This window comes from Drosophila sulfurigaster, chromosome 2L (genome assembly GCF_023558435.1).
Source record: "Drosophila sulfurigaster albostrigata strain 15112-1811.04 chromosome 2L, ASM2355843v2, whole genome shotgun sequence".
In the NCBI taxonomy this organism is placed as follows: Eukaryota; Metazoa; Arthropoda; class Insecta; order Diptera; family Drosophilidae; genus Drosophila; species Drosophila sulfurigaster.
In genome coordinates, this window is record NC_084881.1 from 15,801,787 (window position 1) to 15,826,585 (window position 24,799).

The window sequence follows — 24,799 nt, forward strand, 5'->3', positions numbered from 1 at the left end:
CTAATTGAATTAGTGGCATTCACGTGCCCAGCGAGTCCAAAACAAACTGGGGGATCATGAGGGAAAAATGAAATAAAAGTCAGCTGATTGACAGACCAATTGTTTTTCTTATTTATTCGTATTTACAAGTATTCGAAAATTGGGAATCGATTGCTAAACTAAACATATATATAATGTACACACTCACACATCATGAATCAATCGATCAATAAGCTGTTGACAAGTTATTTGTAGTCCTATTCAATATGAAATATTTGTTTAAACTATATAATTTCTTTTGTTTTTGTTGTTAATTAATTATATTTTAATACTGTTGTTTAATTTTAAATTGTAACTGCCGCTGTTGTTAATTTGAAGAGAAGAAGTCTTTAATCCAGTTCTCAGTTGCTCAATTGCACACACTTATCCATTCCTCCACATGGCATTCGTCGCATTCCACACTACAGCACCATTGAAATTTACAGCGACAGCGTTCCGCTCGTCGTTCCTTAACTTGGCTGTGACCACGCCCACAGCATAATGAGGCGCAGCCATCGCTGGTTGTTGTATTTCGATTGCACTTCCGACCCACAGTGCCTGCAATGAAATTTGTTTAAAGTTTAAAGTGTTGGTTAGCTGCACATTAAAGCGATACAATGTTGCCAAATTTCAATTTGCGCGTCATTGTCAAATTTCATATTTTAAATACTAAGCAGATGAATCTTGAAGTTCTATGTTCAGTTTTGCAACCAATTTATTACCCACTATCTCAAAAATAATCATATTTCAAAAAGTTTATACAACTCACTCTTCTTTTCTTAGCTTTAAAAGTCTTTGTCTCATTCAAATGCATTGAAGCGTTGACATTGAATAATAGCCCGAAGCAAGCAATTAATCAATCGATAGTTCAAATATTCCTTAATTAAATTAAAATGTCTGTGTTGTGTGTGTTGGCTATCGATAGTAAGCGGTCTCACGTCGTGAAGCGAGGCGAGAGAACTCACGTTGCGGCCATTAAAAAACCATAAATAAACAATTAAGTGCAACTATAAGCAAAGTATCATAATTGTTAGATGTTAATTGCCAACGTTAATTGCCATCATTTGCCTAGACACGGCGCATGAATCAAGCGCCTGTTGAATGGGGGCACGGTCTAGAGGAAGGCGGCAAAAAGAGGTGGATGTGCTGTGTGGGGTAGTGGGCAGGGACCGAACGAACGACAACAGCAGCAACAATCATCCGCCCGGTAGCCCGCGTCAACGATTAATTATAAATTTGCGTCGTAATTAACACTTTAAACTGGCCCGCAGTCGCAGCGGCTTTTGATAATTTGCAAATGTGTCAACAGCGGCAGCCACAACAACAACAACAACAACAGCAACGGACAACAACGAGCAACCATAACATCGAGCAGCAGTAACAACAACATCGTCGAGTAGTCGCCACAAAATGGCTAACGAAAATTGCAAGTGGCAGTTAGACGTTCATGTTGCCGGTTTGCTACGTTGTTGTTGTTGCTGTGACTGCTGGTTGTTGTTGTTGTTTCTGGTTACTGGTGTGTTGCTGTTGAGTACGTGCCGTGCGCATGCGCAACTCTCGACTTTTGTCGTCGCGCATTTTGAGTTATGTGGCATGTTTGGTAGCTCCGTTAATAAATGGCTTTTTTTTTGCAGTTTTTGTGGTTGTTGTTGCTGTTATCGCTGTTGTTGTAATCGTCGTTTGTTGTTTTTGTTGCTACCTGGCTGCTGTTAATTTGCATTTGTGATTTATTTATTAGAGGCAAATCAAATTTATCGCTTAGCCCCATGCCAATAAATCATTTTTAATTAGTTCGACTCTTGTTACAGTGTGACCGAATTCTTGCAATTTTTCATAATTAGCCAAATTATTTACGGTATTTCCTTTTGCAGTTCTGATAAATATTAATTCGATTTATATCTTAGTTTGATATATATTGACGGCATCTATAAGAATACCAAAACAGTTTTGTAAATTGTGATATGTTGGCAGAATTTTGATCATGTTCGTTTGCTTATAATTCTAATTATGGAATACATTTTGTTTTGAAGTATTAATTTGATTGAAATTTGGCAGGTCAAGTCATTATATTCTTTTTTATTATTATTATTATTATTATTATTATTATTATTATTATTATTATTATTATTATTATTATTATTATTATTATTATTATTATTATTATTATTATTATTATTATTATTATTATTATTATTATTATTATTATTATTATTATTATTATTATTATTATTATTATTATTTTTTTTTTTTTTTGAGGACTTTGCTTTTATTTATTGAATCTTCTCTAGATTTTGAGACTAACAATAAGTTTACGAATCTTAACATTAAAATTTAGCTAACAGTGTGTTAAAACTGCATTCTGGTTGCGCGTCCCTCAGGTCGGTCGCTGGGTGGGTAAGTCATTACGACGAAGACGTGATTGGTTGCTCAACCTTGTTAGACCTCTCGCCAGGTGGTTAGGGTGCAACAGTAGCTTGGTAAAGTACTTTTCCTTCTGTTCTGCGATCACTTCTTTGACTGGTAGGATGTTTAAGTCGCGTTGTATGTTTTCGTTGCGAACGTACCACGGTGCCCCGGTGATGGTTCTCAAGATCTTCGACTGAGCTCGCTGGACTATGTCAATATTACTATTGCTGGCACTCCCCCATAATTGGGAGCCGTACATCCATATAGGTTTTAGTACCGAGTTATATAGCAGGACTTTATATTCAAGGCTAAGGGGAGACCGAGCGTTGATAAGCCAATGAAGGCTGCTGGCTTTTAGCTTTAGGTGTGTTCTTTTGGCTTCAATGTGCCGGCGCCATGTGAGTCTTCTGTCGAGGTGTACTCCTAGATATGTCACTTCGTTTGCTTGCGGGAGTGGAGTGTTGTTTAACGTTAGCGGCGGGCAGTTTTGTCTGTTCAGGGTGAATGTAACGTGCTTGCATTTTTGTTCGTTCACTCTAATTCGCCAATCTGATAGCCATTTTTCAACATCGACCATATGAAGAGCTAGCTGCGCAGTTGCTTGCCTCGGGCATTTCGAGCGGCTAAGAATAGCTGTATCATCAGCAAACGTAGATGTTGTTATTCGTGTGCTTGTCGGGATGTCTGCTGTGTAGAGGACGTATAGTGTTGGCCCTAGCACACTACCTTGAGGAACTCCAGCTCCAACAGTGAAAACATCAGATATAGCAGAGTTGCATCTCACAACAAATTTTCTGTCGTAAAGGTAAGACTCTAAAAGCTTATGGGTGTTGCTGGGGAGCATTGTCTTGATCTTGTACATTAGACCTTCTAGCCAGACTCTATCAAATGCTTGAGAGACATCTAAAAATATGGCAGTACAGTACTCTCGTTTTTCGAACGCGTTCCGAATTTCTGATGTTATCCGGTTGACCTGCTCAATTGTTCCGTGCTTTTCACGAAACCCAAATTGATGTGACGGGATTCCTTCCTGGAGTCTTAGGTACGTGTTTATCCGAATCAAAACGCATTTTTCAAAGAGTTTAGATAAGCATGAGAGTAGGCTTATAGGTCTATACGACGTGGGGACTGTGTGGTCTTTTCCCGGCTTTGCTATCATTATTATAATTGACTTCTTCCATCTCATTGGATAGTAGCCAAGTTTTGCGATGGTGTTGAAAAGCTGGGTGATAGTGCAAACGGCGCAATATGGGAGCTCGATGATCATTTTGGGATTTATGAGGGCGCATCCCGGGGATTTTTCGGATTCAGTTGATTTTTGATGATGCTAACGATTTCATTTGGGCGAAATTCGATTGGCTCACGTTGAAGCTGAGGCTCATTTGATAAAGTCGGCAGAGTAAACGCACTCGTGGCAGGATTTGGTTGGAATACATTTTTAAGGTGGTTGGCAAACGTGCTGGCTCTGTCTGCATCGCTACGCGCCCAGCCTCCTGTGGGATTTCTTATAGGCATCACGGCTTCTTTCGGTGAGCTCAGAGTAGGGTGAGCTCTCCATAGTGAGTTTTTCGTACTAGAAGTACACAATTGCTCTATGTAGTGGCGTTGGACATATGCTTCTTCTTGCTGTAGAGCTTTAGTAAGTTCACGTGAGGCATGTCTTAAACGTTGCTTAGAAGATGGCGATCTGTGGAATTGCCACTCTCGACGTAAGCGTCGCTTTTCGAGGACGAGCTGCTCGATTTGTAGATTTGTCTTCTTTTGATTGCTTTGTGTATTTATGGTTTGAGGTGTTGAAGCTTGGGCTGCAGAGACAAGTACAGACTCCAGTGAATTAACAAAGCTGTCTACGTCGGCTTCATTATTGAGATGGGGACTTAGCTCAATGTGTGAGCTTATATACTTTCTGTACTTAATCCAATTAGTTTTCTGTGAGGTCAATTTTAGTGATTGTTCCAATGTTCCTGGATGCCGGAGTAGAATAAACAGTATAGGCGAGTGGTCAGATGAAAGATCCGAAAGGCATTCGGCGCTTATCAGATTTTTGGAATGTTTTTGGTAATCGCAAAGTCTATTAAATCGGGCAGTTTCTTTGGGTCTGCCGGCCAGTATGTTGGTGTGCCAGGAGAAGCATAGTCGAGCTTGTTCTTGGCGTTGATAATGGCATTGTAGAGCTGCTTTCCTTTTGGAGTCACGAGACGAGATCCCCAGTGTGTGTGCTTGGCATTGTAGTCTCCTGCTGCTATGAAGTGGTCTCCTAGTGAGTTGAAAAACTGCATAAACTCATCTTCAGCTATAGTGAAGCGAGGGGGCAGTATACGGCGGCTAGTGTAAGTTCGTTGCCGGTATTTAGTTTTATATTTATAGATGTGGCCTGTAGGTAGTTTTTAGCAAATTTGTTATGATAGTAGTGCTTAATACGGCTTCTGATTAGAATTCCAGTCCCACCATGTGCTTTACCGTCTGGATGATTTGTTCCGTAGAAAGTATATCCTCGAAGATGAAAATTGTATTTGTTTGTAAGGTGTGTTTCTGAAAGCAGCATTACGTCGATTTGATTGTCGAGTAGGAATTGAGCTAACTCAAGTTTATGCTGTGAAACGCCGTTAGCGTTCCACGTAGAGATCCGTAGGGGAGTCATTATTTGGATTGTTGTGAAACCAGCATTTCAATCAATAGATTTTGGTTTCGCATTAAATCTTGCATAGTTGTGCGCATAAATGACATAAATTCTGTAAGGCTTTGTTGTAAGCTGCATATCATAGCTTCGAAGTTGCTTTTTGACTGCTCCGGCGATTGATGTTGCTGAGCCATGTTCGGTTCTTGGTATGCTGATTGCAGAAATGAACTTTTTGAGGCAGGGATAGCCGGTCCTGATTTTAAAGCGCTTGCGTATGTCACACTTTTGTCAGAGTTAATAGGTCCTAGTGAGGATCTGGCTGCAGTCGAGAAGAAGACTTCAGGGTTTGATCTGGAGACTTTCAACGTTTTATTTTGGGTTCGGGCGGTAATTCCTTTTTGATGAATGCGGCTTTTCAGATCCTTATATTATTATTATTATTATTATTATTATTATTATTATTATTATTATTATTATATTATCCGCTATTATTATAATTTTCTGTTCGCTAACATTTCGCTCATGATCTAATTAAACCTTAAACTTACCCTGTATATCGGCACCCAGATCCCGTTCGCAAAAGTTCGGCGATCGCTGATAGTAGAAGAGCGACGTCTCCAATTTTCGTGCCATGCGGGCGGCATTCTTATCAGAGCTTGTCTGTCGCGTGCCTCGCTCGGCATCCAGATCACGTTGCGTCTCTCGACCCTCCAGAATGCCCGAAGCATCGGCGGCCACCAAATCCGAGCTGACACCAGCTCCATTGCCACCATTTGATTTCTTATTGCGTGATCGCTTCAAGACCACAACTGGCTCGCCATTGCCCAGATTCGATTGATCCACTAGAATGGCCTTGCGGAACTGATGCTTCAGCACTTTGCCGACAATGTGAAAATCTGGTGCTGATTTCCAGCAGGTCTTCAGCTGGCAACTGCCAGACATGCCGTGGCATTTACAACGAAACTCCATGTTGTTGGAGACGGCCTGGTAAGCAAAAATAAAAGCCAATTAGGGAGAAATAATTGACAATCATTCGATAAATCGAATATAATTTAAAGAAGAAATTAATTAAAATTACGATGAGAAAAATATTAAAATCTCTAAGTTTATTTTTTGGACACAACAAACATCTCCTATTTAAGTTCAAAATTGCTTTTATTTTATGAACAAAAATCTTTTTTTGAATAAGTCAATTCATTTAAGCCTTCTCCATTTTAAATTGCTGGTAAATAATTATCAAAATGAATTCTTAGGCGATGAAACCAATCAATTTTCTTTCCTTTGATTGCTGCCATCAATTTAATTTTATTAAATTTGAAATTTATGTACACAACTCTTTTAAAACATTCGCTTAGATAAATTTCAATTATGTGGATTAACTAAATGATATTTAGGGAAATGTTTTCTTTAGTGCATAATGTACAGTTTCTGCTAAAAATTTTTTACTTTTTTAAATAGAATAATTTAAGTTGCATTCCTTTTATTTACTCACCACTCTGCCGGCATGATTGTTGTGTAGATTGATTTTCGATTGAATGTCGCCAGCTTTTTCGCGGCAGTCAAGAAAGAGTTTCGAGTACTCGACACCAAAGTCCATGTTGTGGGAGCAACCGCCCCATTTCCAGCGACTGGCGATCTTTGAGCGTTCATATTTCTTTTCTTCCTCGGGTGTCAGAATCTGATTCGTTTCTAGATATTGCAGAAACTGTTTCTTCTCCTTGTCCAGCGACTGGCGAAGGTTCTTGTTGAGCGTTTTGCGATTAATTGTGGGATCACAACCGCAGGACATCAAGCGTCCTTGACTGCAGGCTCGTGCCACACTGTGTGCCACACCAGCCGCCGAGATGGCAAAGGCAAAAGCGCTCTCTCGATACCCTAAAGGAGCACAAAATCGAATTAGAGTTGTGAAACTATATACTATAGTGTATGTATGTGTGTGTGATTGTGCTACCCCAAGGGAGGCGTAAAGCTCTATGGCTATTGGCAAAAGTTATGCGGCGTTATTTTTAACACTGAATGCCCAAGCGAATTGCCCTTGGGGAATTGTGCGGCACATTCTGCCGGCTTTGACATGAGCCTGGACAAGCCGCCGCCGCCGCCAAGCCCCAAAAGTGGGCAGACCACTCAGCAGCTTTTGCAGCAGTGGATAATCGATCGAACGACTGATCGAGCGATCGAATCGATTGAATTGATCGAACGTTCAGACAAGTTTTAATGATGCAAAATTCGAGAGAGGTTGAAGGAGAGACCACACCCACCCAGGTGGGTTAGTTGACGACTTATGCAATAGCTGTCAAACGGCTGTCAAAATTGACGTTAATCATGATCGACATGGAACGTCATTGAGCGTTGCCAAAGTTGGCAACATTTGTCAATCGATTGACATGCAAATTGTCAGCGCCACTTTGCATAAGACAAAAGCAAAAAAAAAACAAATAAAGAAAAACGAGAAGCTAAATCGCATAGCCAAGGCAAATGCAATGCGGCGGCGACAGTACATATGTCAATGTGACAGGTTTGCATCACGGGAGGAGGATCGTTGATCGTTGGATGGCGATGGGGTTGAGATGTAGCTGTAGCTGTTGCTGTTGCTGTTGCTCGATGTTTGTGTGTGCGGAGCTGTCAAACAATCAGTCAGATGGTCAACCCGTTCGTAGTCTGTCACTCAGGATGCGCACGAATGCAAATGTCAATGTTGTGACAAGTTGTCGTTGTCGTCTTACAAAAGCCAATCGATCGTTTTCAATGTGATGCGATGCAATGCAAAAGTGTAGCGCACATTTGATTGACGATTAAGACGCCATCAATCAATGCATCAATGCGCACAGTAGCAATGCCATGCCACGCCAAGTCACCACGCTCCACTCCACTCCACTCCAGTCGCAAGTCTCTCTCCCCTTTACAGTGTTCTCCACAGTCTCGAGTCGCATTTTCAAGTCTCAGTCTCAGTCACAGTCACAGCCTTGCAGCAATCTCATGCCATTCGCATTCGCGATCTGTGGCGAGATCTCTGTGATCTGTGATCGTTCGATTGGAGTCTTGATTTATGCACGCTTTGTGTTTCCCCCCCCACAGGCCATTTGCAAATCCAAATCACATCATTGCCAGAGAGTTACATTTGACAATGCCTTGGGGCCAAGTGACGTGCTTCTTACTGCGCATAAATTGGCAACCGATCGACTCAAAGCGATCGCTCTACTGGCCCCATACAATACATAACAACAACGACCTGTCTCTGTTTTCCTCTGTCCCATTCCCATTCCCCATTCCCATTTCGATTCCCTGACTCTCTCCCTATCCCTCTTCCTGCTGTCTGCTGTCTTGTGTGTTGCAATCCCAAGTAATTGTTTGCGACATACGTCGCTCGCTTGTTGTCACATGCATTTGCTTGAACCGAGACTAAGATAAAGGTCGATCGCTGACGACGATCGTACGTAATCCTTTTTACTACTTTTTGTACATGGCTGCCGCCTGACTCTTCCATCGCCCGCTTCCATCGACCCAGTTGATTGACAATAATGCATGGCGAAGTAGCGAGAAGAGAGCGGCGCACCAGACCGATCAACGGACGATCTCGGAGAGATCTGCGACCAGTTCCATAAGTTATAGTAGATGTATGCAAAATAGTTGACCTGTCCGTGCGCCGATTCGATTGTCAGTCAGTTGTTGCTCTCTGACTTGATTTGTTTCGTTTCACTTGGCCGATCATTGATCTCCTCCTCCCTCGCTCCTACTTCCCCTTCGTTTGCGTTTTTGGGGGCTGCTGTTGGTTGCTCAGGTTGCCTCTGCCCTTATATGTCGCCCCAAGTCGACCAAAACGTTGCACGCGTTGCTGCCGCTGCTGCTGCTGCCTGTTGCCTGTCAATATTGACTCTCGTTATGTGCAGAGTTCAGTTCGCTGTTTCCTTCCTTATTTAATGGACACACGAACGGGCGGGTTGACAAAACAGACAGACAGACAGCCAAACAGACGGACGGACGGGCGGACGGACGGGCGGACAGATCAGCAGACATGTCACTGACATAAGCTTGGGTTTACCATATTGGTTAGGCCTGAAGGCTAGTCGAGACCTGAGAGCCAAGAGTCGAGAGACGAGCGACGACAGCAGGAGAGAAGTTACTTGGAAGTGCTACGGCTGCTGTTGCTGCTGCTGCTGGTGTGGCATGCATTTGGAGATTTATGGTTTGGCATTGTTATATTGGCCAATGTTGTTAACTTTAGCTGTGGCTTTAACTTTAACCTGGCTCATTTTGTGTACGCGCATTTGGACCGATCAAGTTTATTCCGCACTTGATGGCAGCAACAAGATTATGGCCAAATGCAAATTATGTGTAGATATGCTGTAATGACATTGTATTTTTTTTTCGCCATTTGCATGCATTTCCACAAACCGACGATTGCTCTATAGAGAAGTTTTAAAGTTCCCCTAAGTATGTCTTAAATTTGTGTTATGATAGATTACAAAAGCTCGAAATATTATAGATACTAGAATGGCACACTTTTAAAAGCAGTCAAATAAATTATCAAAGTATACAATTTATATAATATTGTTTATAGCTTTAAAACAATTATATTTTATTTAGTTTTATCACTTTTTCTAGCATAAGAAAAAAGGTTTCTTATTAAATGATATTTTATCCTGATACTCGTGCTTTCTAAGTAAAACTCAATCAAAGCTTCGATTCATAATCGATTAAACAGATTACTTTATATATCGCGCAAAATATTATTTTACTAAAGTAGTTTTTTCTAATCTCGTTACTGAAAACTCGGACTTTATAAAATTTAATAGAAATTCAGTTTAAAATAAATTTATCTTAAGTTTCTTCCGAAAAACTGGGCTAATCTATTAAAACACCCATCCTTTTAAAGGTCTTCACTTAGAGTTCCTTTAAGGAATTAGTATAATCTTGAGCTTCAATTATCTATAACTCTGTGTTGCGTCTATGCATTCCCTTGTTTCTGTTGTTGCCAATTTAATTCTGTTTTTGTTATGTTGCATTATTGCTGGCTATGGGCAAGGTTTCCCAGCATATCTACTGGTCCGCATCCTTGTCCAACTCAGCTTTGTCTGCTGCAGCCACTGAGAAGCTATGTCGGCTCTCAAGTGATTCGGTTGTGTTTTTGTTTGTCTCTTGAAAATGTCTCGCTGTCGTTTTGCAGTACGTTGTCAGTGGCCGCGGCAGCATCCGTCAAGAGAGATAACAATTTTTTAAATTGAAATTGAATGAAGTGGTTTGCTTACAATATAATTTATACGATGAATGCAAATAAATTACGCCGGACTCGAGTCAACTTGACTTGGACTTGACTTGACTTGAGGTTAGCCTTTCCCTTTTACTCGTCGGTCTCCCAGGCAACTCTTCTTCTTCTTCATCGTCATCGACTTCTCCTCTTGTTTGCCTGTCTCTTTGCGTTTCTTTCTTCAGCTCTCTCTTTGTTATTGCAGTCGCATTGAAATTTGTGAGAAATCTTTTCAACATTGCCACTGTGGACAGATATCGTTTGCATCTGAATTGCATGCCGCCATTTTGATCATTGGACTCTTTTGACTCGTCGTCGTCGTCGTCGTCGACCATTCGCCCCATTGTTTTGGCATTTTTACAGCAATTGGATGACGCATAATTTAACTAATGAAGCGCTTGGGAACGCGCCCCAAACATGCCAGACTTGAGCCCCAAAGGCAAACGCTTGATTGCCACCTGAGCAATTGCTTTAGTTATATGCTAAAGACACTGCTGTCCTGCTTCACTTTGAATGCATGAATACCTGGAATATCACTTTGAAGTGCCTTCAGGAATTTCGGGTATATAGAAGACTTGGGATGGGATGGCTTTCATTCGTACAGAGTAAAGTTTCTGATTGCGGTCAACTTGGTGGCCGCCAGTGCGATCTCTGTCTACGAATGATTGCAAGTTGACACACAGCCTCCTCGTGGCACCTCCTGGGTAGCTATCTTAGCATCCGCTAGATAGCGAGCTAATGTGTGCAGCGAGTCATCCGGACGGTAAATGGTTGAGCGCAGGGTTTGGAACCCGCCTCGGAAAAAAGAAGCCCAAGGAAAACCAAAGCGAAAGCCTCGGAAAGGATCCCCCCTTATGTTGACGGCCACCGCAAAATGAAAAAGGACTACGATTTAAGGATATGCACCTGGAATGTCCGAACCCTTAATTGGGAAGGTGCCTCTATCCAACTGGCGGATGCCCTCGAGAAATTAAAGGCTGACATTACCGCCATCCAGGAAATGAGATGGACAGGACAAGGTTGTTCCAAGCGAGCAAACTGTGATATTTATTACAGCTGCCATGCGGAGAGGCGCGAATTTGGATGCGGATTTGTAGTAAGCCGGAGACTTCGCCACCACGTCTCCAATTTCACCCCAGTGAGTGAACGGCTGGCTACAATCCGCGTCAAAGCTAGATTTTTTAATCTTAGCATAATTTGTGCGCACGCCCCGACGGAGGAGAAGGATGATGCTGCTAAGGATGCATTCTACGCGAGACTCGAGGACACATACGACCGCTGCCCAAACCACGACGTGAAGATCATCCTCGGGGACTTCAACGCAAAGGTTGGGCGCGAACGCATCTTTGACCGCACCGTCGGTAAATTCAGCCTCCACGAGACCACCTCGAACAACGGTTTCAGGCTGATTGACTTCGCCGCGGCGCGAAACATGGTAGTGAGTAGCACCAGATTTCGGCACCTCGACATCCACAAGGCCACATGGCTGTCCCCTGATCAGAAAACGCGCAACCAGATTGATCATGTTGTGATAGACGGAAGGCATGCCTCAAGCGTGATGGACGTGCGTACGTTCCGTGGAGTCAACATAGACTCGGACCACTATCTTGTCGCAGCCAAGATACGCATGCGGCTAAGCCGAGCGAAAACGTACGCCCCATCACGCAACGAAAGCTTGACGTCACTAGGCTGCGATCACAACGGACAGCAACAGCCTACTCCACTCACCTCTCGGAACTGCTCCACCAACCAACCCCTCTTCCTGTTGACGCCGGCGGACTCTGGGCGCACATATCCCACTCCATGCGAGCTGCCGCTGAAACAGCCATTGGGTTCAAGCGCCCACCCACACGGAACCAATGGTATGACGAGGAGTGTCGCGTCGCAGCTGCGGCAAAAAACGCCGCCTACAGAAGAACGCTGCAGTCTGGCGCAACGCGAGCTACGTGTGAACGTTACAGGGAGAAAAGGACGGAAGAGAGGCGGCTTTTTAGACGGAAAAAACGGGAGAAAGAAAAGCGAGAGTGCGAGGAACTCGAGGTGTTGCAGGACAGAAATGATGCTCGAAAATTTTACCAACAAGTCAACCGTCTGACACATGGTTTCAAGACCGGAGCATCTAACTGTCGAGATGAAAACGGGATTCTGGTTACAGATACGCAGTGCACGCTGAGGTTATGGAGGGCGCATTTCTCCAAGCTGCTAGCAGGCGATGACGGCACCAATTCCGCCATTGGAGGAAGCAACCCGATACCACCAATCAACGACAATGTGGATATACCACTACCTAGCCATGACGAGGTCCGAGTTGCTATTATGCGACTCAAAAACAACAAAGCAGCCGGTGCTGATGGACTGCCTGCAGAGTTGTTTAAGGCCGGCGGCGAAGAGCTGATAAGGTGCATGCATCAGCTCTTCTGCAGAATATGGCTAGAGGAAAGCATGCCCAACGATTGGAATCTCAGCGTCCTTTGTCCTGTGCTGAAGAAAGGCGACCCGACGATATGCACCAACTACCGGGGAATTAGCCTGATTGCCATCTCATATAAGGTCCTATCGAGCGTAATATGTGAACGACTGAAGCCGTATACCAGCACACTGATCGGACCTTATCAGTGCGGCTTCAGACCTGGCAAATCCACCATAGACCAGATCTTCACATTGCGCCAAATCCTGAGAAAACCCAAGAAAATGGAATTGACACACATCATCTCTTTGTCGATTACAAAGCTGCATTCGATAGTCCGACACGAGAACGCCTATATGCCACCATGTCTGAGTTCGGTATTCCTGCAAAGCTGATACGTCTTTGCAGGATGACATTGAGCAGCACCATCAGCTCTGTCAAGGTAGGAACGAACCTCTCCGAACCTTTCAATACCGTTCGAGGTTTCAGACAAGGCGACCCCCTGTCGTGCAACCTCTTCAACTTTGTGATGGAAGGGGTCTTGCGGAAAGCCGGTGTGCATCGTGCTGGTACTATATTTTATAAAAGTGTCCAGCTCCTTGCTTACGCGGATGATATTGACATCATTGGCCGCAGCAAGCGTGATGTCACTGCTGCATTTTCCGCTATCGAAAAGAGTCAGCAAAAGTGGGTTTGGCGGTAAACGAGGGCAAGACGAAGTATAAGCTGTCGACAAGCAGGGAGGAGCGGCGACTAGACTCCCAGGTGGTAGCAGACAACTATATGTTCGAAGTGGTCAAGGAGTTCACATACCTTGGCACTGCCATCAACACCAAAAATGACGTCAGCCTGGAGATCAAGCGAAGAATCACACTTGCCAATAGGTGCTACTTTGGTCTGAGTAGGCAAATGTGCAATAGAGACCTCTCTCGCCGAACAAAATTAGCACTCTACAAGACACTCATACTACCCGTGCTCTTATATGGCGCAGAAGCATGGGTAGTGTCAATGACAGATGCAGCAGCGCTTGGAGTGTTCGAGAGGAAAATTCTTCGCAAGATCTTCGGTCCCGTTCGGATTGGGGACGACTTTCGCATTCGGATGAACCACGAGCTGTACGAGTTGTACGACGACGTGGACGTGGTCCGGCGCATCACGATACAACGTCTGCGCTGGCTCGGACACGTTGTGCGTATGGATGAAGAATCTCCAGCTCAGAAGGTATTCGAAGCGAGAGTCGACTACGGGCGACGACGAAGGGGACGACCAAATCTTCGTTGGAAGGACCAAGTAGAGCAGGACCTTAATCTGCTGGGAATTTCCAATTGGAGGAGGCGCGCGAAGAGCAGAGGCGCCTGGAGGGAGACGCTGAGGTCGGCCAAAACCCGAAATGGGTTGTAGTGCCACCTAATAATAATAAAAGAAGACTTGGCTTACTCTCTTGTATTTCATATACGGGATATCAATAACTTGAACTATAACTGAACTACATAACAGTAGTCGCTTGATACAGTTGTTAGTCCTACGATCGGCGCCTGTGATCACTGAGTTACCGCTACTTGCTACCTGGCTAACAAAAGCGGCTAACAAAGCGGCAACTCTTTGTTGGCGCTCAGCTGGAACAGCATCATAAGGCACACGCCTAGATGTCGGGAATCGTCGTGTGTAATATAATGCCTTGACAACAGATTAAGATATCAAAGTCAAAGTTCGCGCTGCCGCACTGACGAACTGTGCTGGACTGATGGACTGCTGAACAGACTAGAGATGCACTAGGCTGTGACAAAGGTGCGTCCAGTACAAGTCCCCCAAAGCAACACTCTTACTAGCTGCAACGACTTAGAAACATGATCTCTAGCCACCACGTCAACTGGACCGGGGCATTAGAGAGTCAGTCATCTACATTGTACATGGTGCAGCACAGCTTCGTCTCCATTGAGACGCTGCTGTGGTTTTGTTTCCATGGCGTGTCTAATAATGCGACGGCTAATAGCTTCGGACACTGTCCGGCAGATCGAAGAGGGAAAGAGGGGAAGAGGAGAGTACTGCGCACTTTTAATTAGATATTTTTTGAATACCCTTGCCAAAGGGTGTAGGAAATATGCGATGAGTATGCAGGAAAAAGAGGCAGGCCATTTTGTAATAGTACAGTCACATAAATTATTTATTTAAAATTAGATTTTAAATAAATAATTTTTGTTTTTCTTTGGTGTTATTATTAATTTGTTTAAAAAATATCATATTTAAATCTTGAAAAATATAAATATTCAAAAAAAGTGTCCTAAAATATCAAAATTATTAAAAGATCATAAAAAAATTTACTATGATTTATTAAAATTATATTTTATTTATGATCTGAGCTATTAAATATTAAGTTGCATATACCCCTTAAATTTTATTTGCAAAATTCTTTTATTTATGCTTTCTTTCCCAATTGCACTGATTGACCCGATTCCTTAAACAGTTATGTCTAGAACATGATGAGAACCTCCTGAGTTTATAATGTGGAAAGAGTAATTTAACTGCGGCAAGTCGTTAGATCGTTTATCTTTAAGGTTTTTACTTTTTTGCCTAGCGGTTTGCGTGTGGGCCGTTTGCCGTTGCTCTACGAATAACCGCAAACTCGTTGACAGTTTGTTGCTGTTGCTGTTGTTGTCGTTAGTTGGTCATAAAGCGATTTTGTTTTGCGTGAAAGCTGAGCCACACTTACTGCACATTTTAGTGTCAGCTTAATGGCTTTCGGCCAGGCTACTTGGGAACTTGCAACTTGGTGTGGGGAACTCACCTTTCTTGAGCAGATTCGATGCATGCGGATTGCGACTCTTGGTGCTCAGCGATGAGCAATTCCAGCGATGCCACTGAAACTACATCAGCATAAAAAGACGTCAACAGAAAATAGTAAAAGAAGCGAAGAAGAAATGATTAGTTAGTGATGCAAAACAAATCTGGAAATTCTACAATTACACGTATTTCATTGACTGACGAACCAGAAATGCCACTCAACAACAACATCGCATCAATTTGGCGACTGTTTGATGGCAATTTCAGATCGTTTTGCTTCTTAATGGCAAAAACAAAGGCCATTTCAGATAAAGTCTTAGAAGAGTAATTAACAAAAGTAAACAAAATAAAAACAGCAACAAATGTTGCAAATCTGGTAATGCTACTCGCAGTAGAATGTAGAATGTAAATTGGTATAAAACATGCACTTAATTGATAACAATATAGAAATTTATCGACTCTACTGTTCGCTTGCTTATATATACCTGTATCTGGCATTCTCGGATAGCCATGTCGAGACCTTCCAGTGCCGCGGCAGTCACATCACTTGCCTTGTAGCACAGCTCCACCTGATCCTTGGTTAGACCAGGCACTGAGCGGCATGTGGCACGTCCATCGGGCAAGCCATACAACCTGTGAAACAAAATGGACATTTATTAAAGAGATGTAATTGAGGTTGTAAATTATTTAATCAATTTCCTATATTTTCTTAGAGATGTATGAGAAAAGAGAAGAGCTAAGAATACAAAAAAAGTAGAGATCTTCTTCGCTGATTTTTACTACATAATATATATAATATTTAATGGATGGGAGAGATTTTGTTAAAAAAATAAGATAAAAATAAAAAGTATTATAATTTTTCTATCTATATAGATTTTTCCTGAATAAGGTTTATTAAATCGGAAAATTCACTAATAAAATAAGTCTTTGTGATAAAAGTTTTCATCCTTTAAAGATTCAACTGATCAATTACATTTATAAGATAACAAAAGACTGTCATAAAATTAGAGCTATATTTTTCTGCTTACATTTTATAAATGATTAACTATACTTATATTATAGACAAGGTGTCTTCTCTTAAAGTAGTTATTCATAAACTACAAAAATCTTAAACACAAACAAATATTGATTCGTAATTGTGATTAAGTCATCCAAAAAAATATAATAAATATAAATATAAATAATATGGTGCGAATTCCATTCGATACTATCAAAATATTAGCTTTAAATCTGCAGCTCAGCTCTTCAGCTAGCGCTATGATTACAGTGACCGCAGCTAATAACTAAATTCGAATACGTATACGAAACCGAATTCCCATTTTCAATTTCAATTCCGACTGTATCCAAGCGAGTTGCCCCACACACAGCGAACAGCAAACAGAAATAGCAACAACAATGACAACTTCGCCATTAACCTTGAGCGCCAAAAAACCGCAGACAAAACACATAACACAAAAAAAAAAAAAAAATTAAATTAAAAAAAAGTAGAAAACAAAATGCTTGGCAACAAATTTAATTTAATTTCATTTTATTTGTTTATGTGAAATTTAATTTGAGTTTTGCGGCTGATTTAATCAGCAAGCGCGAAGACAAAGCTCCTAAACAAATAGACAGACGGACAGTAGCTAAATTAAATTCCAGCAATGTCATAAATCTCGTCTCAAATCTTTGGTCTATGACTCACAAGAGAACAACAAATTTGCCAAGCTAGCGACGATTGCTGTCAAAGAACTCACAGAGTGGCTCAGTATGGTTTCAGTGTGGCTCATTGTGGTTCAGTGTGGTTCATTGTGGCTCTCATTGAACTTATTTAGAGCGCACCACTCGCAGTCAAGGTCAGCGTAGAGGTGTTCTGATCTTGCGCCACAGATACAGATACCGAGCAGAGCTGAGCTGAGCTGAGAGTGTTGCTGCGAGTGGCAGTTGACGTTGACGTTGAACAACTTCATCCACACACACATACACACACAGTTGCACATCCACAATCGCATCGCATCGCTTCGCACATCGCATCGCGTTGATCTATGACACGCAGATCGCAGCCTGGCATACCGCGCGTATACGTGATGCGCTCCACGATGGCGTCTGCAATGTATTCTTTCTTAATGTTAAATCCCTGTTGCGTGTTTGTCGACTGTTGCGAAGTGTTGTGTGGAGAGGAGAGGGTTGTTAATTGGGGCACGTAGCGCATGTAAAAAATACTCAAATGTAGAAACGTGCCATTTTCACACACGTCCTCAACTGCAACTCCAACGACAGACACATCTGAGGATCTCTCATCAACATCTTCAGCTGTGTAGATGTAGCTGTAGTTGTAGCTTCAGCCCATCATTTGGTATGCCATTCACGCAGCATTCACTCCATAGAGCCTGCCCTGGCTGCACGCTGATCAACTGATCACTCAGCTCACAACCTGCTCCCAAACTCCTATCACAACAGCTGCAGTTTGTTGATGGAGCTGCCGATGTTGCGACACTCTTTAGCCATGTTAATGAGGTGCAAGTTGCGACTGAGTTTTTGCCCAGTTTATGCCGACAATATTAACGGCTTTCATAAATCTTTTGATCTAAGTAGCTAAATGAATTTTCGAGTACAAATGCAAGCAAATAATGTGAGTTTAAAGTACTTACACTCTTGGGATACATAAACGAAGTTTAATGTCTCTTATTTGAAACACAGTGCAACTAAATACAATTAAAAAACTAACTTTAGCAATGACAGATAATATTAATTAAAATCCCTAAGATCTGTGAATATCAGTTTTTGATTTTCTCTTCGATATTATATTATTTTAAGAATTCAGTTTTGTAGAATAGAACTATAAAATTAATCATGATTTTTAAGAATTACTTTCGATTGGAAAAACCCATAAAAAATAATTTTTTCGTTATACGAGTATCCATTTCATTTATTTTGAAATTAAAACTGCATTGCTTTGCTTTTATTCAAAACGGGTAGAGAGTATCTTACAGTCGAGCACACTCTACTATATTTTTTTTTACTTTTGTTGAATTTTAAATAATAAACGTTGGAAACTTTTATTAGATGCTCGTTCCATAATCGAGTAACATTGAATTTTAATAGAATTATGGTGAATCCTTCCTATTCGTGAACTTTTCATTAAGAACTTATTGCCTTCAGTTTATCAAATCAGTTGAAGAAATATTAAATTATAAGCTTTTACTTTTAAATAAACTTACTAACTTCATGACTCATTTAGCTACTTTACTTATTTTTCTAATATTGTATGTTTGCTTAAGCAATTGCGGATTCGGCAGAATTTTTAGTAAAGCGATAAGTGAAAGCTATTAAATGAGAGACGAATAGTTGTTGTTGTTGTAGTGGTAGCAATTAAATGATAAATGCTCATGAGATGAAGCTTAAAGCTGAACGCTTGAATTGTTTGCTGAATGCGCTTGGCCAAGTTTTAGGCATTTCCTTTCCATGTGAATCACAACACAACATTTGCGCATTTTATTGCGAGTATTATTTAAAGCGTACGCAAAAAAATAAAAAGCAGCACCAACAGCAAAAAGAGAATGTGATAAATTCATTTAATTACAGTGAGCTATGGAAATTGAATGCTACAATAGTATACAGTGGGCACCCTGTATACATCTACATATATATATTTTGAATGGTCGCCACAGATCAAAAGCATTCCTAGCTGTTGCCGTGGCTCCGGGCCAGCCTGGCATGGAATGTATCTCGTCTCGTCTCGTCTCGTCGACCGTAGCCCAAAGTTATCCAACTGACTCTCTAAGTATGTGTGTGTGTGTGCATGCATGTATGTGTATGTGTGTGGGAAACAATGTTTATGCCTAACTGGCTTAGATAGCTAACTGATTTGATATAGTTTGTGGACTTGGACGGGGGCATAAACCGACAAAAATCCTTGATTTATGCACGGGCTACCGTTTGACAGCCCCAAAGAGTCAGAATTGGAGTCTGACTTGAGAGCGACTTTTGGCGGCGCCTCTTAAAGCCTAAAGTCTAAAGCCTTTTTGCCACACATTTCAATCTTTTTATGGCATTTCAATAGAACTCTCCGAGCGTGAGAAACTGAAATTATGAAAATTAAATTGAAATTTTTTTTTGCAGACATCGCACATATGTATATACTTTTGATTTCTGCATTTATCGTGCCAACACTTTTGTGTGGCTGATAAGCCAACATCCTTGGTGTGTTGGCCACATTTTAAGCCATGGCTAACAGATCGATAAATTTTATAAGCGAATCAATTGCGTCTGCTATCGCATCGCGTGAAATACGCACAGCTTCGACATCGCATCCAAGGATCCGATCGAAGACTTGATCTCATGTTCAAGTTGCTCTACTGCATGACTCAGCGTCGTCGCCGTCGCCGTCATCGTCGTCGGTTCCTTGACTTTGTTGCCTTATCAGTTTTATTGAATTCACTGGCAAACAGCAACAACTATAACAGCGAGCGAGAAGGCAACTAAAAGCCATACGCTTTATAAAGCTGTTAACAAAATGTGCATCAGTTTAAATTCTTTATCTGAAAGACGTCTGGCAGATGGCTCTCGATGCGATGCGATGCGATGCCCTGCATTGCATATCTTTCGACCAATTAAAATGCATTTTGCCAAGAAGTTTGTTTTACCCTCTTTTCGATTTTTTCTTCCTTTTTTTTTTTAATTCACAAGTTTTGCGGCTCTTTAAATTGCAGTTTTGTTTGCTTGATTTGTTGCTTGCGATAGAGCTGCGACTTTGTGATATCGATTGCCAAAGGGAATTGAAACCACTTTGCGAAGTTGAGAAATTTTCAAAAGAAATTTAGTGTTTGCTTGTGATACTAAATATATTTAATTAGTTTAATTCAAACGAAAGATAAAGAATGCTTATTTCACTGTAATTGTTCATTATTATTTATTAAAATTATTTTTTTTTTAAATCCATAGATATTAAGTGGAATGTATTTAGTTTCATATATAGTATAATATTTAAATACCCGCCAACGCAAATTTAAGCAAAATTATAGTATTTTATTAAATACAATAATTATAGTATTTATGGTTCCGGGATTACAATCGGATAAAAATTGATTAAGTTATTTAAAAAATTCTTTTGTATTGCAAATTACGAATTTGGAATGTAGTACTTCATCGATATACCACATATATCCCTCGGTATATTTGAGTATCTATGCGGTATATTATTTTGGTACGTTTTAATAATAATATCGCACTGGTTTTTCCTTTATTTAAAAGAATGTAATGTATATGAAAAAATAATGTTAAAAACGGAAATGATTTTTTATTTATTACGTTTAAAATCTTCTTACTTTGTTATCTCAACTTCTCTAATATATCAAAGTGGTAATTCTATAAAATTTCCTTATATTAATTTAAGTTTCAAAATTTCTTATTAATCGTTTTTGGCTACTAAAATTTATGTGAACTTCCTCTAAACTCATTCGGTTTTTCATTAACAATTAAAGCGCATATTATGCTTTCTTGATTATTATCTGAAATTATTCTGGATATCTGTGGAATTTCCACTCAAATTGCATTTATTACCAACTCCTGATTGCTAATCTACACTTCTATCGACGCTTATCTAAGATATTACAGCTGTTAAGCGAAGAATCAAAGTGCTTGGCAAGGAGGCAACTTTCTCGCCGATCGCCGATTGCGGATCGTCGATCGTTGATTGCCGATCGAGTTGAGTTTATTGCCGTTGTCTGGCGTGCGATAAGGAAATGCAACAAATTTAACAAGTAATTAAATGAGCTGCCAGAGGTAAATGTGGCTGCATATTGCGATGGTGTGCTTAAGAGATGCTGAAGCAGGCAGCTAAAGTAGCAGCAGCAGTAAAGTGAAGTCAAGTCGTTGCGCATACGCCATGTGTTGCAGTGGCGAAACGACACTTCAACTGTGTGTGTTGCTGCACCCAATTAGGATTTGGCTGCTGCACATTATGCACTGCACTTGCCACACCAGCCTCATTTGAGGGGCGTGGCAGGTGTGTCACATGTGTGTGTGTGTGTGTGCGTGCTTCATTTGCATTTCAAACGAAAAATTGTGGCAAGCTGCAGTTGCAGTTGCCTCATTATGCGCTGCAATTATGACGTTGCAACAACGAGGAAGACAACGACGACAACGAATTGCAGGCTGCTCTTCAACTTGCATTGCTGCAGTCTCGAGTTGACTGCATCGCTCTCCTTGTTGTTGCAGCTTGGGGTTGTCAACATACTTTTTTGCTTGTTGACAACAGCAACAGCAACAACAACAACGACAACAACAACTACGACAAGAACAGCAACGAGATTAACAAGCTGCAACTACTACTAGGCAGGGCAAAAGCGAGCAACCAACAAACCAACGAACCAACCAACCAACCAGGCAGTCAGGCAGTCAGTCAGCCGCACCTGGAACTTGGACCTGGACAGACAGCTCTCTCGTCCGCCTGACTGCGCACAGACTACGCTGTAGTTGGAGACGGAGATGGAGACGGAGATGGAGGCCGGATTGACAGCGCCAGGCGCATTATAAGGCCTCAGTGCCAGGGACCACCCTGCAATTGAAATCAACTCAATTGTGTAGGCTGCTCTGCAGTTGCAACTTGCCACAAAAGTGAGGCAAAGACGAAGGCGATGGCGATGCAGATGCAGAGGATGTGCCCAGTGAACAACAACACAGCAGCCAAAAGGGAGCTGGCAAACTATGCAAGCGAAGCTGTTGCAACTTGCCAGTCGGCAGGCAGTTGGAAGTTAGCTCTGGTTGGATACTCCAACCAGCTCAGCAATGTGGCCATGAACTGTTCAAAATGGCGTTGTCAGTTGCCCTGTTGTTTGCCAGCCAGGTAATTCGCAATTTGGTCTAAAGCCAGCCAGTTGAGTTGCCATTTTTTTGTATTTGCTGGCAAACGCATAGAAATTGGTAGTACATTGTTGTCTGCACAAAACTATTTTAAGAAATTGCTGGCAAACTTTGATGTATTTCAAAAATGCAGGTGATTGAAGTCAACAGTCAAGGCAATCGACAGGCAATAGATGTTCGGGCTTAGGATTTTAATAACAGACTATAAAATAAGTGTTAATTTCGGTATTCAATAATATCTAAAAGTATTAATATGACAAACAAAAAAATTAAATAAATAAAAAAATATTAAAGTTTATATTGATTACTATTTTATTTAAAACAATTTATTTAAAATAAATTAAAATTTATGAAAATTGTAAAAGTTACTTAAAAAATACTTTTGTAGGAGAAATAGGGTCTTAGGTGCTTTGACTAACAATCTGGAATCTTTAGTACTCTATGGTATATTTTGATTGTAGTACTATATAAATATATCAAATGAAGCTATCGATATATTTTTGTATTTCCGTTGTATATTTTATAGTATATTTATAGAATAGGATTTTGTTAGAGATGGGTAGTGATTATCTCACAGTCGAGTACACTCGATCTTAACTTTCTTACTTGTTTGTATAATGGAAATATATTTCCTTATTATTTTGATTATTAATATATATTTCAATAATGTTTTAATTCTGTTTTAATTTTACCTTAAGTAAATAATGCAATTTTAAAAGTAAATACGCTTCTTTATAAACATTTTTTTCCGAAAAGAGATGGAAGATCTATTTACTTATATTACCAAGTATAAATAGTTCAAAAATTTTTCGAATTTCGAAATTCATCGAGAAATTCAGCTGTATAAAACCGAAATATATATTACTAAGCCACATTTTATATTTATTGTTTTCTAAATAAATTCTCAAATTAAAAATGATTTTACACAATTGTTAAATGAACTTTCTGAAAGCGAAACAACAACTAATTGCGAGGTGAACAGGCAGACTGAGAAGTTCGCTAGGTTAAAACTGATCAATCTTAATGCTAGATCAATATTAATTATGCCAACACCTTTGGCTGACAGTTTTCCGGAGTTGAGACGACGTGTAAGTCTTGGAATTGATTAATCTGTTGACTCAACAGCATGAAGTGCTGTTGTTGTCGTTGTTATTGCTGCTGTGTGTTGCTGCTGCTCAACGATTGTTGTTGTTGTTGTAGTTGTTGTGGTTTGTCGTTTAATTAATTAACTTGCCACTGACAACAGCAGCAACAACAGCGAGCACATCAACAAAAGGCGACGCTTGAGTTAATTTGTTGACAGGCGATTTACACCTTTTGAATTTTGCTTTACATACGCCGGAGAGCGTGTTGATGGATACACCTGGTTCGTAGTAGTAGATACATTGGATGTATCTATAAGATACACACAAGACTACAACACTTACCAGCGTGTGCAGCAGGCCAAGATAATCACAACAATTAAATGCAAATGGCAATGACGCGACGGTGGTTGTGTGGCAACAATGTTGTTTCCTCCACTGTTGTTGCTGTTGCTGTTGTTGTTGTTGTGGTTGCTGCTGCTGTTGCACGTCTGTGTTGTTGTTGTTGTTGTTGCTTGCCACGCAGCCATCGCTCGTCTTTGATTTGCATAAATTTTCATACAATTGAAGCCTAATTTTTAATTGTTGCTCATTGCTGTTGTCGGTTGTTTTTTGCTTGTTACAAATTAGTTGGCAAGTTCTTTTGTTGTTGGCTTGCTGAGGCCAAGCAACAGCAAACATTTTGTAGTACACATTGAGAAGAGACTTTCGCAAAACACTTTTCGCACCGCACTTTACATTTTCTCATTTAAGCTGAATTTATTTAATTTGTTAATTTTTTTTAGTTGCTAAATTTTTGCACACATTTTGCACAATTTTCTTTATTGCAATTGTCGATCTGTTTTTTTTGTTTGCCTTTCTCTGAGCTACATTCTCAGCTCAACTGGCGATTCGATCGTGACCAAAGCGCCAATAAACATTGATCGTTCAGCTTTGGGCTTTAGCTCTCTGGCTACTGGCCGGTTGAAACTCCCTTTTTTTGTTTTGTGTGTGCCTGCTTCTTGTAATATTTGTTTGTTACCTTCTTTTTGTTTACTTTTTGTTGTTGTGCTTTTTATTTACAATCGTTTTTACTGCGATTGCTGGCCCAGAGTCTGGTCTGATTGGTCCACACACAGTTGGCAAGTTGGCTGCCTTTTTTTTGTTTTTTCTCTTTCATATAACTTTTTTTTTTTTATTTTTTTTTTTTTTATGGCATAAGTCGTTTACTTCTGGGTGGCTTTTCTTGCTCGCTGTAGACTTTTGTTATATTCTTCGTAGTCACTTTCTAGATGAATGGAAACTTGTAGCCCTATAACTAAATTTCACGTTGAACATTTATTGCCAACAGAGATTTGATAAGCTTCTATCTTTTGCATGTTTTCTAAATTATTTTTATATTTTGTATGAAATTATAA

At 40.6% G+C, this 24,799-nt stretch overlaps 2 protein-coding genes across 2 annotated transcripts; one reads left to right on the plus strand and one right to left on the minus strand.

The window, feature by feature from the left end:
* Positions 1-87: 87 nt before the first annotated feature.
* On the minus strand, positions 88-24,799 carry LOC133850284 (protein Wnt-10b). The gene is made up of 6 exons (XM_062286333.1): positions 23,748-24,799; positions 15,963-16,110; positions 15,482-15,560; positions 6,537-6,919; positions 5,593-6,028; positions 88-576 (listed from the first exon to the last, which is right to left on the minus strand). Exons 1-6 carry the CDS (start codon positions 23,960-23,962, stop codon positions 389-391), a joined length of 1,449 nt encoding a protein of 482 aa, XP_062142317.1. The 5' UTR covers positions 23,963-24,799; the 3' UTR covers positions 88-388.
* On the plus strand, positions 13,451-14,097 carry LOC133850333 (uncharacterized). Its single transcript, XM_062286392.1, has 2 exons — positions 13,451-13,839; positions 13,981-14,097. Exons 1-2 carry the CDS (start codon positions 13,480-13,482, stop codon positions 14,095-14,097), a joined length of 477 nt encoding a protein of 158 aa, XP_062142376.1. The 5' UTR covers positions 13,451-13,479.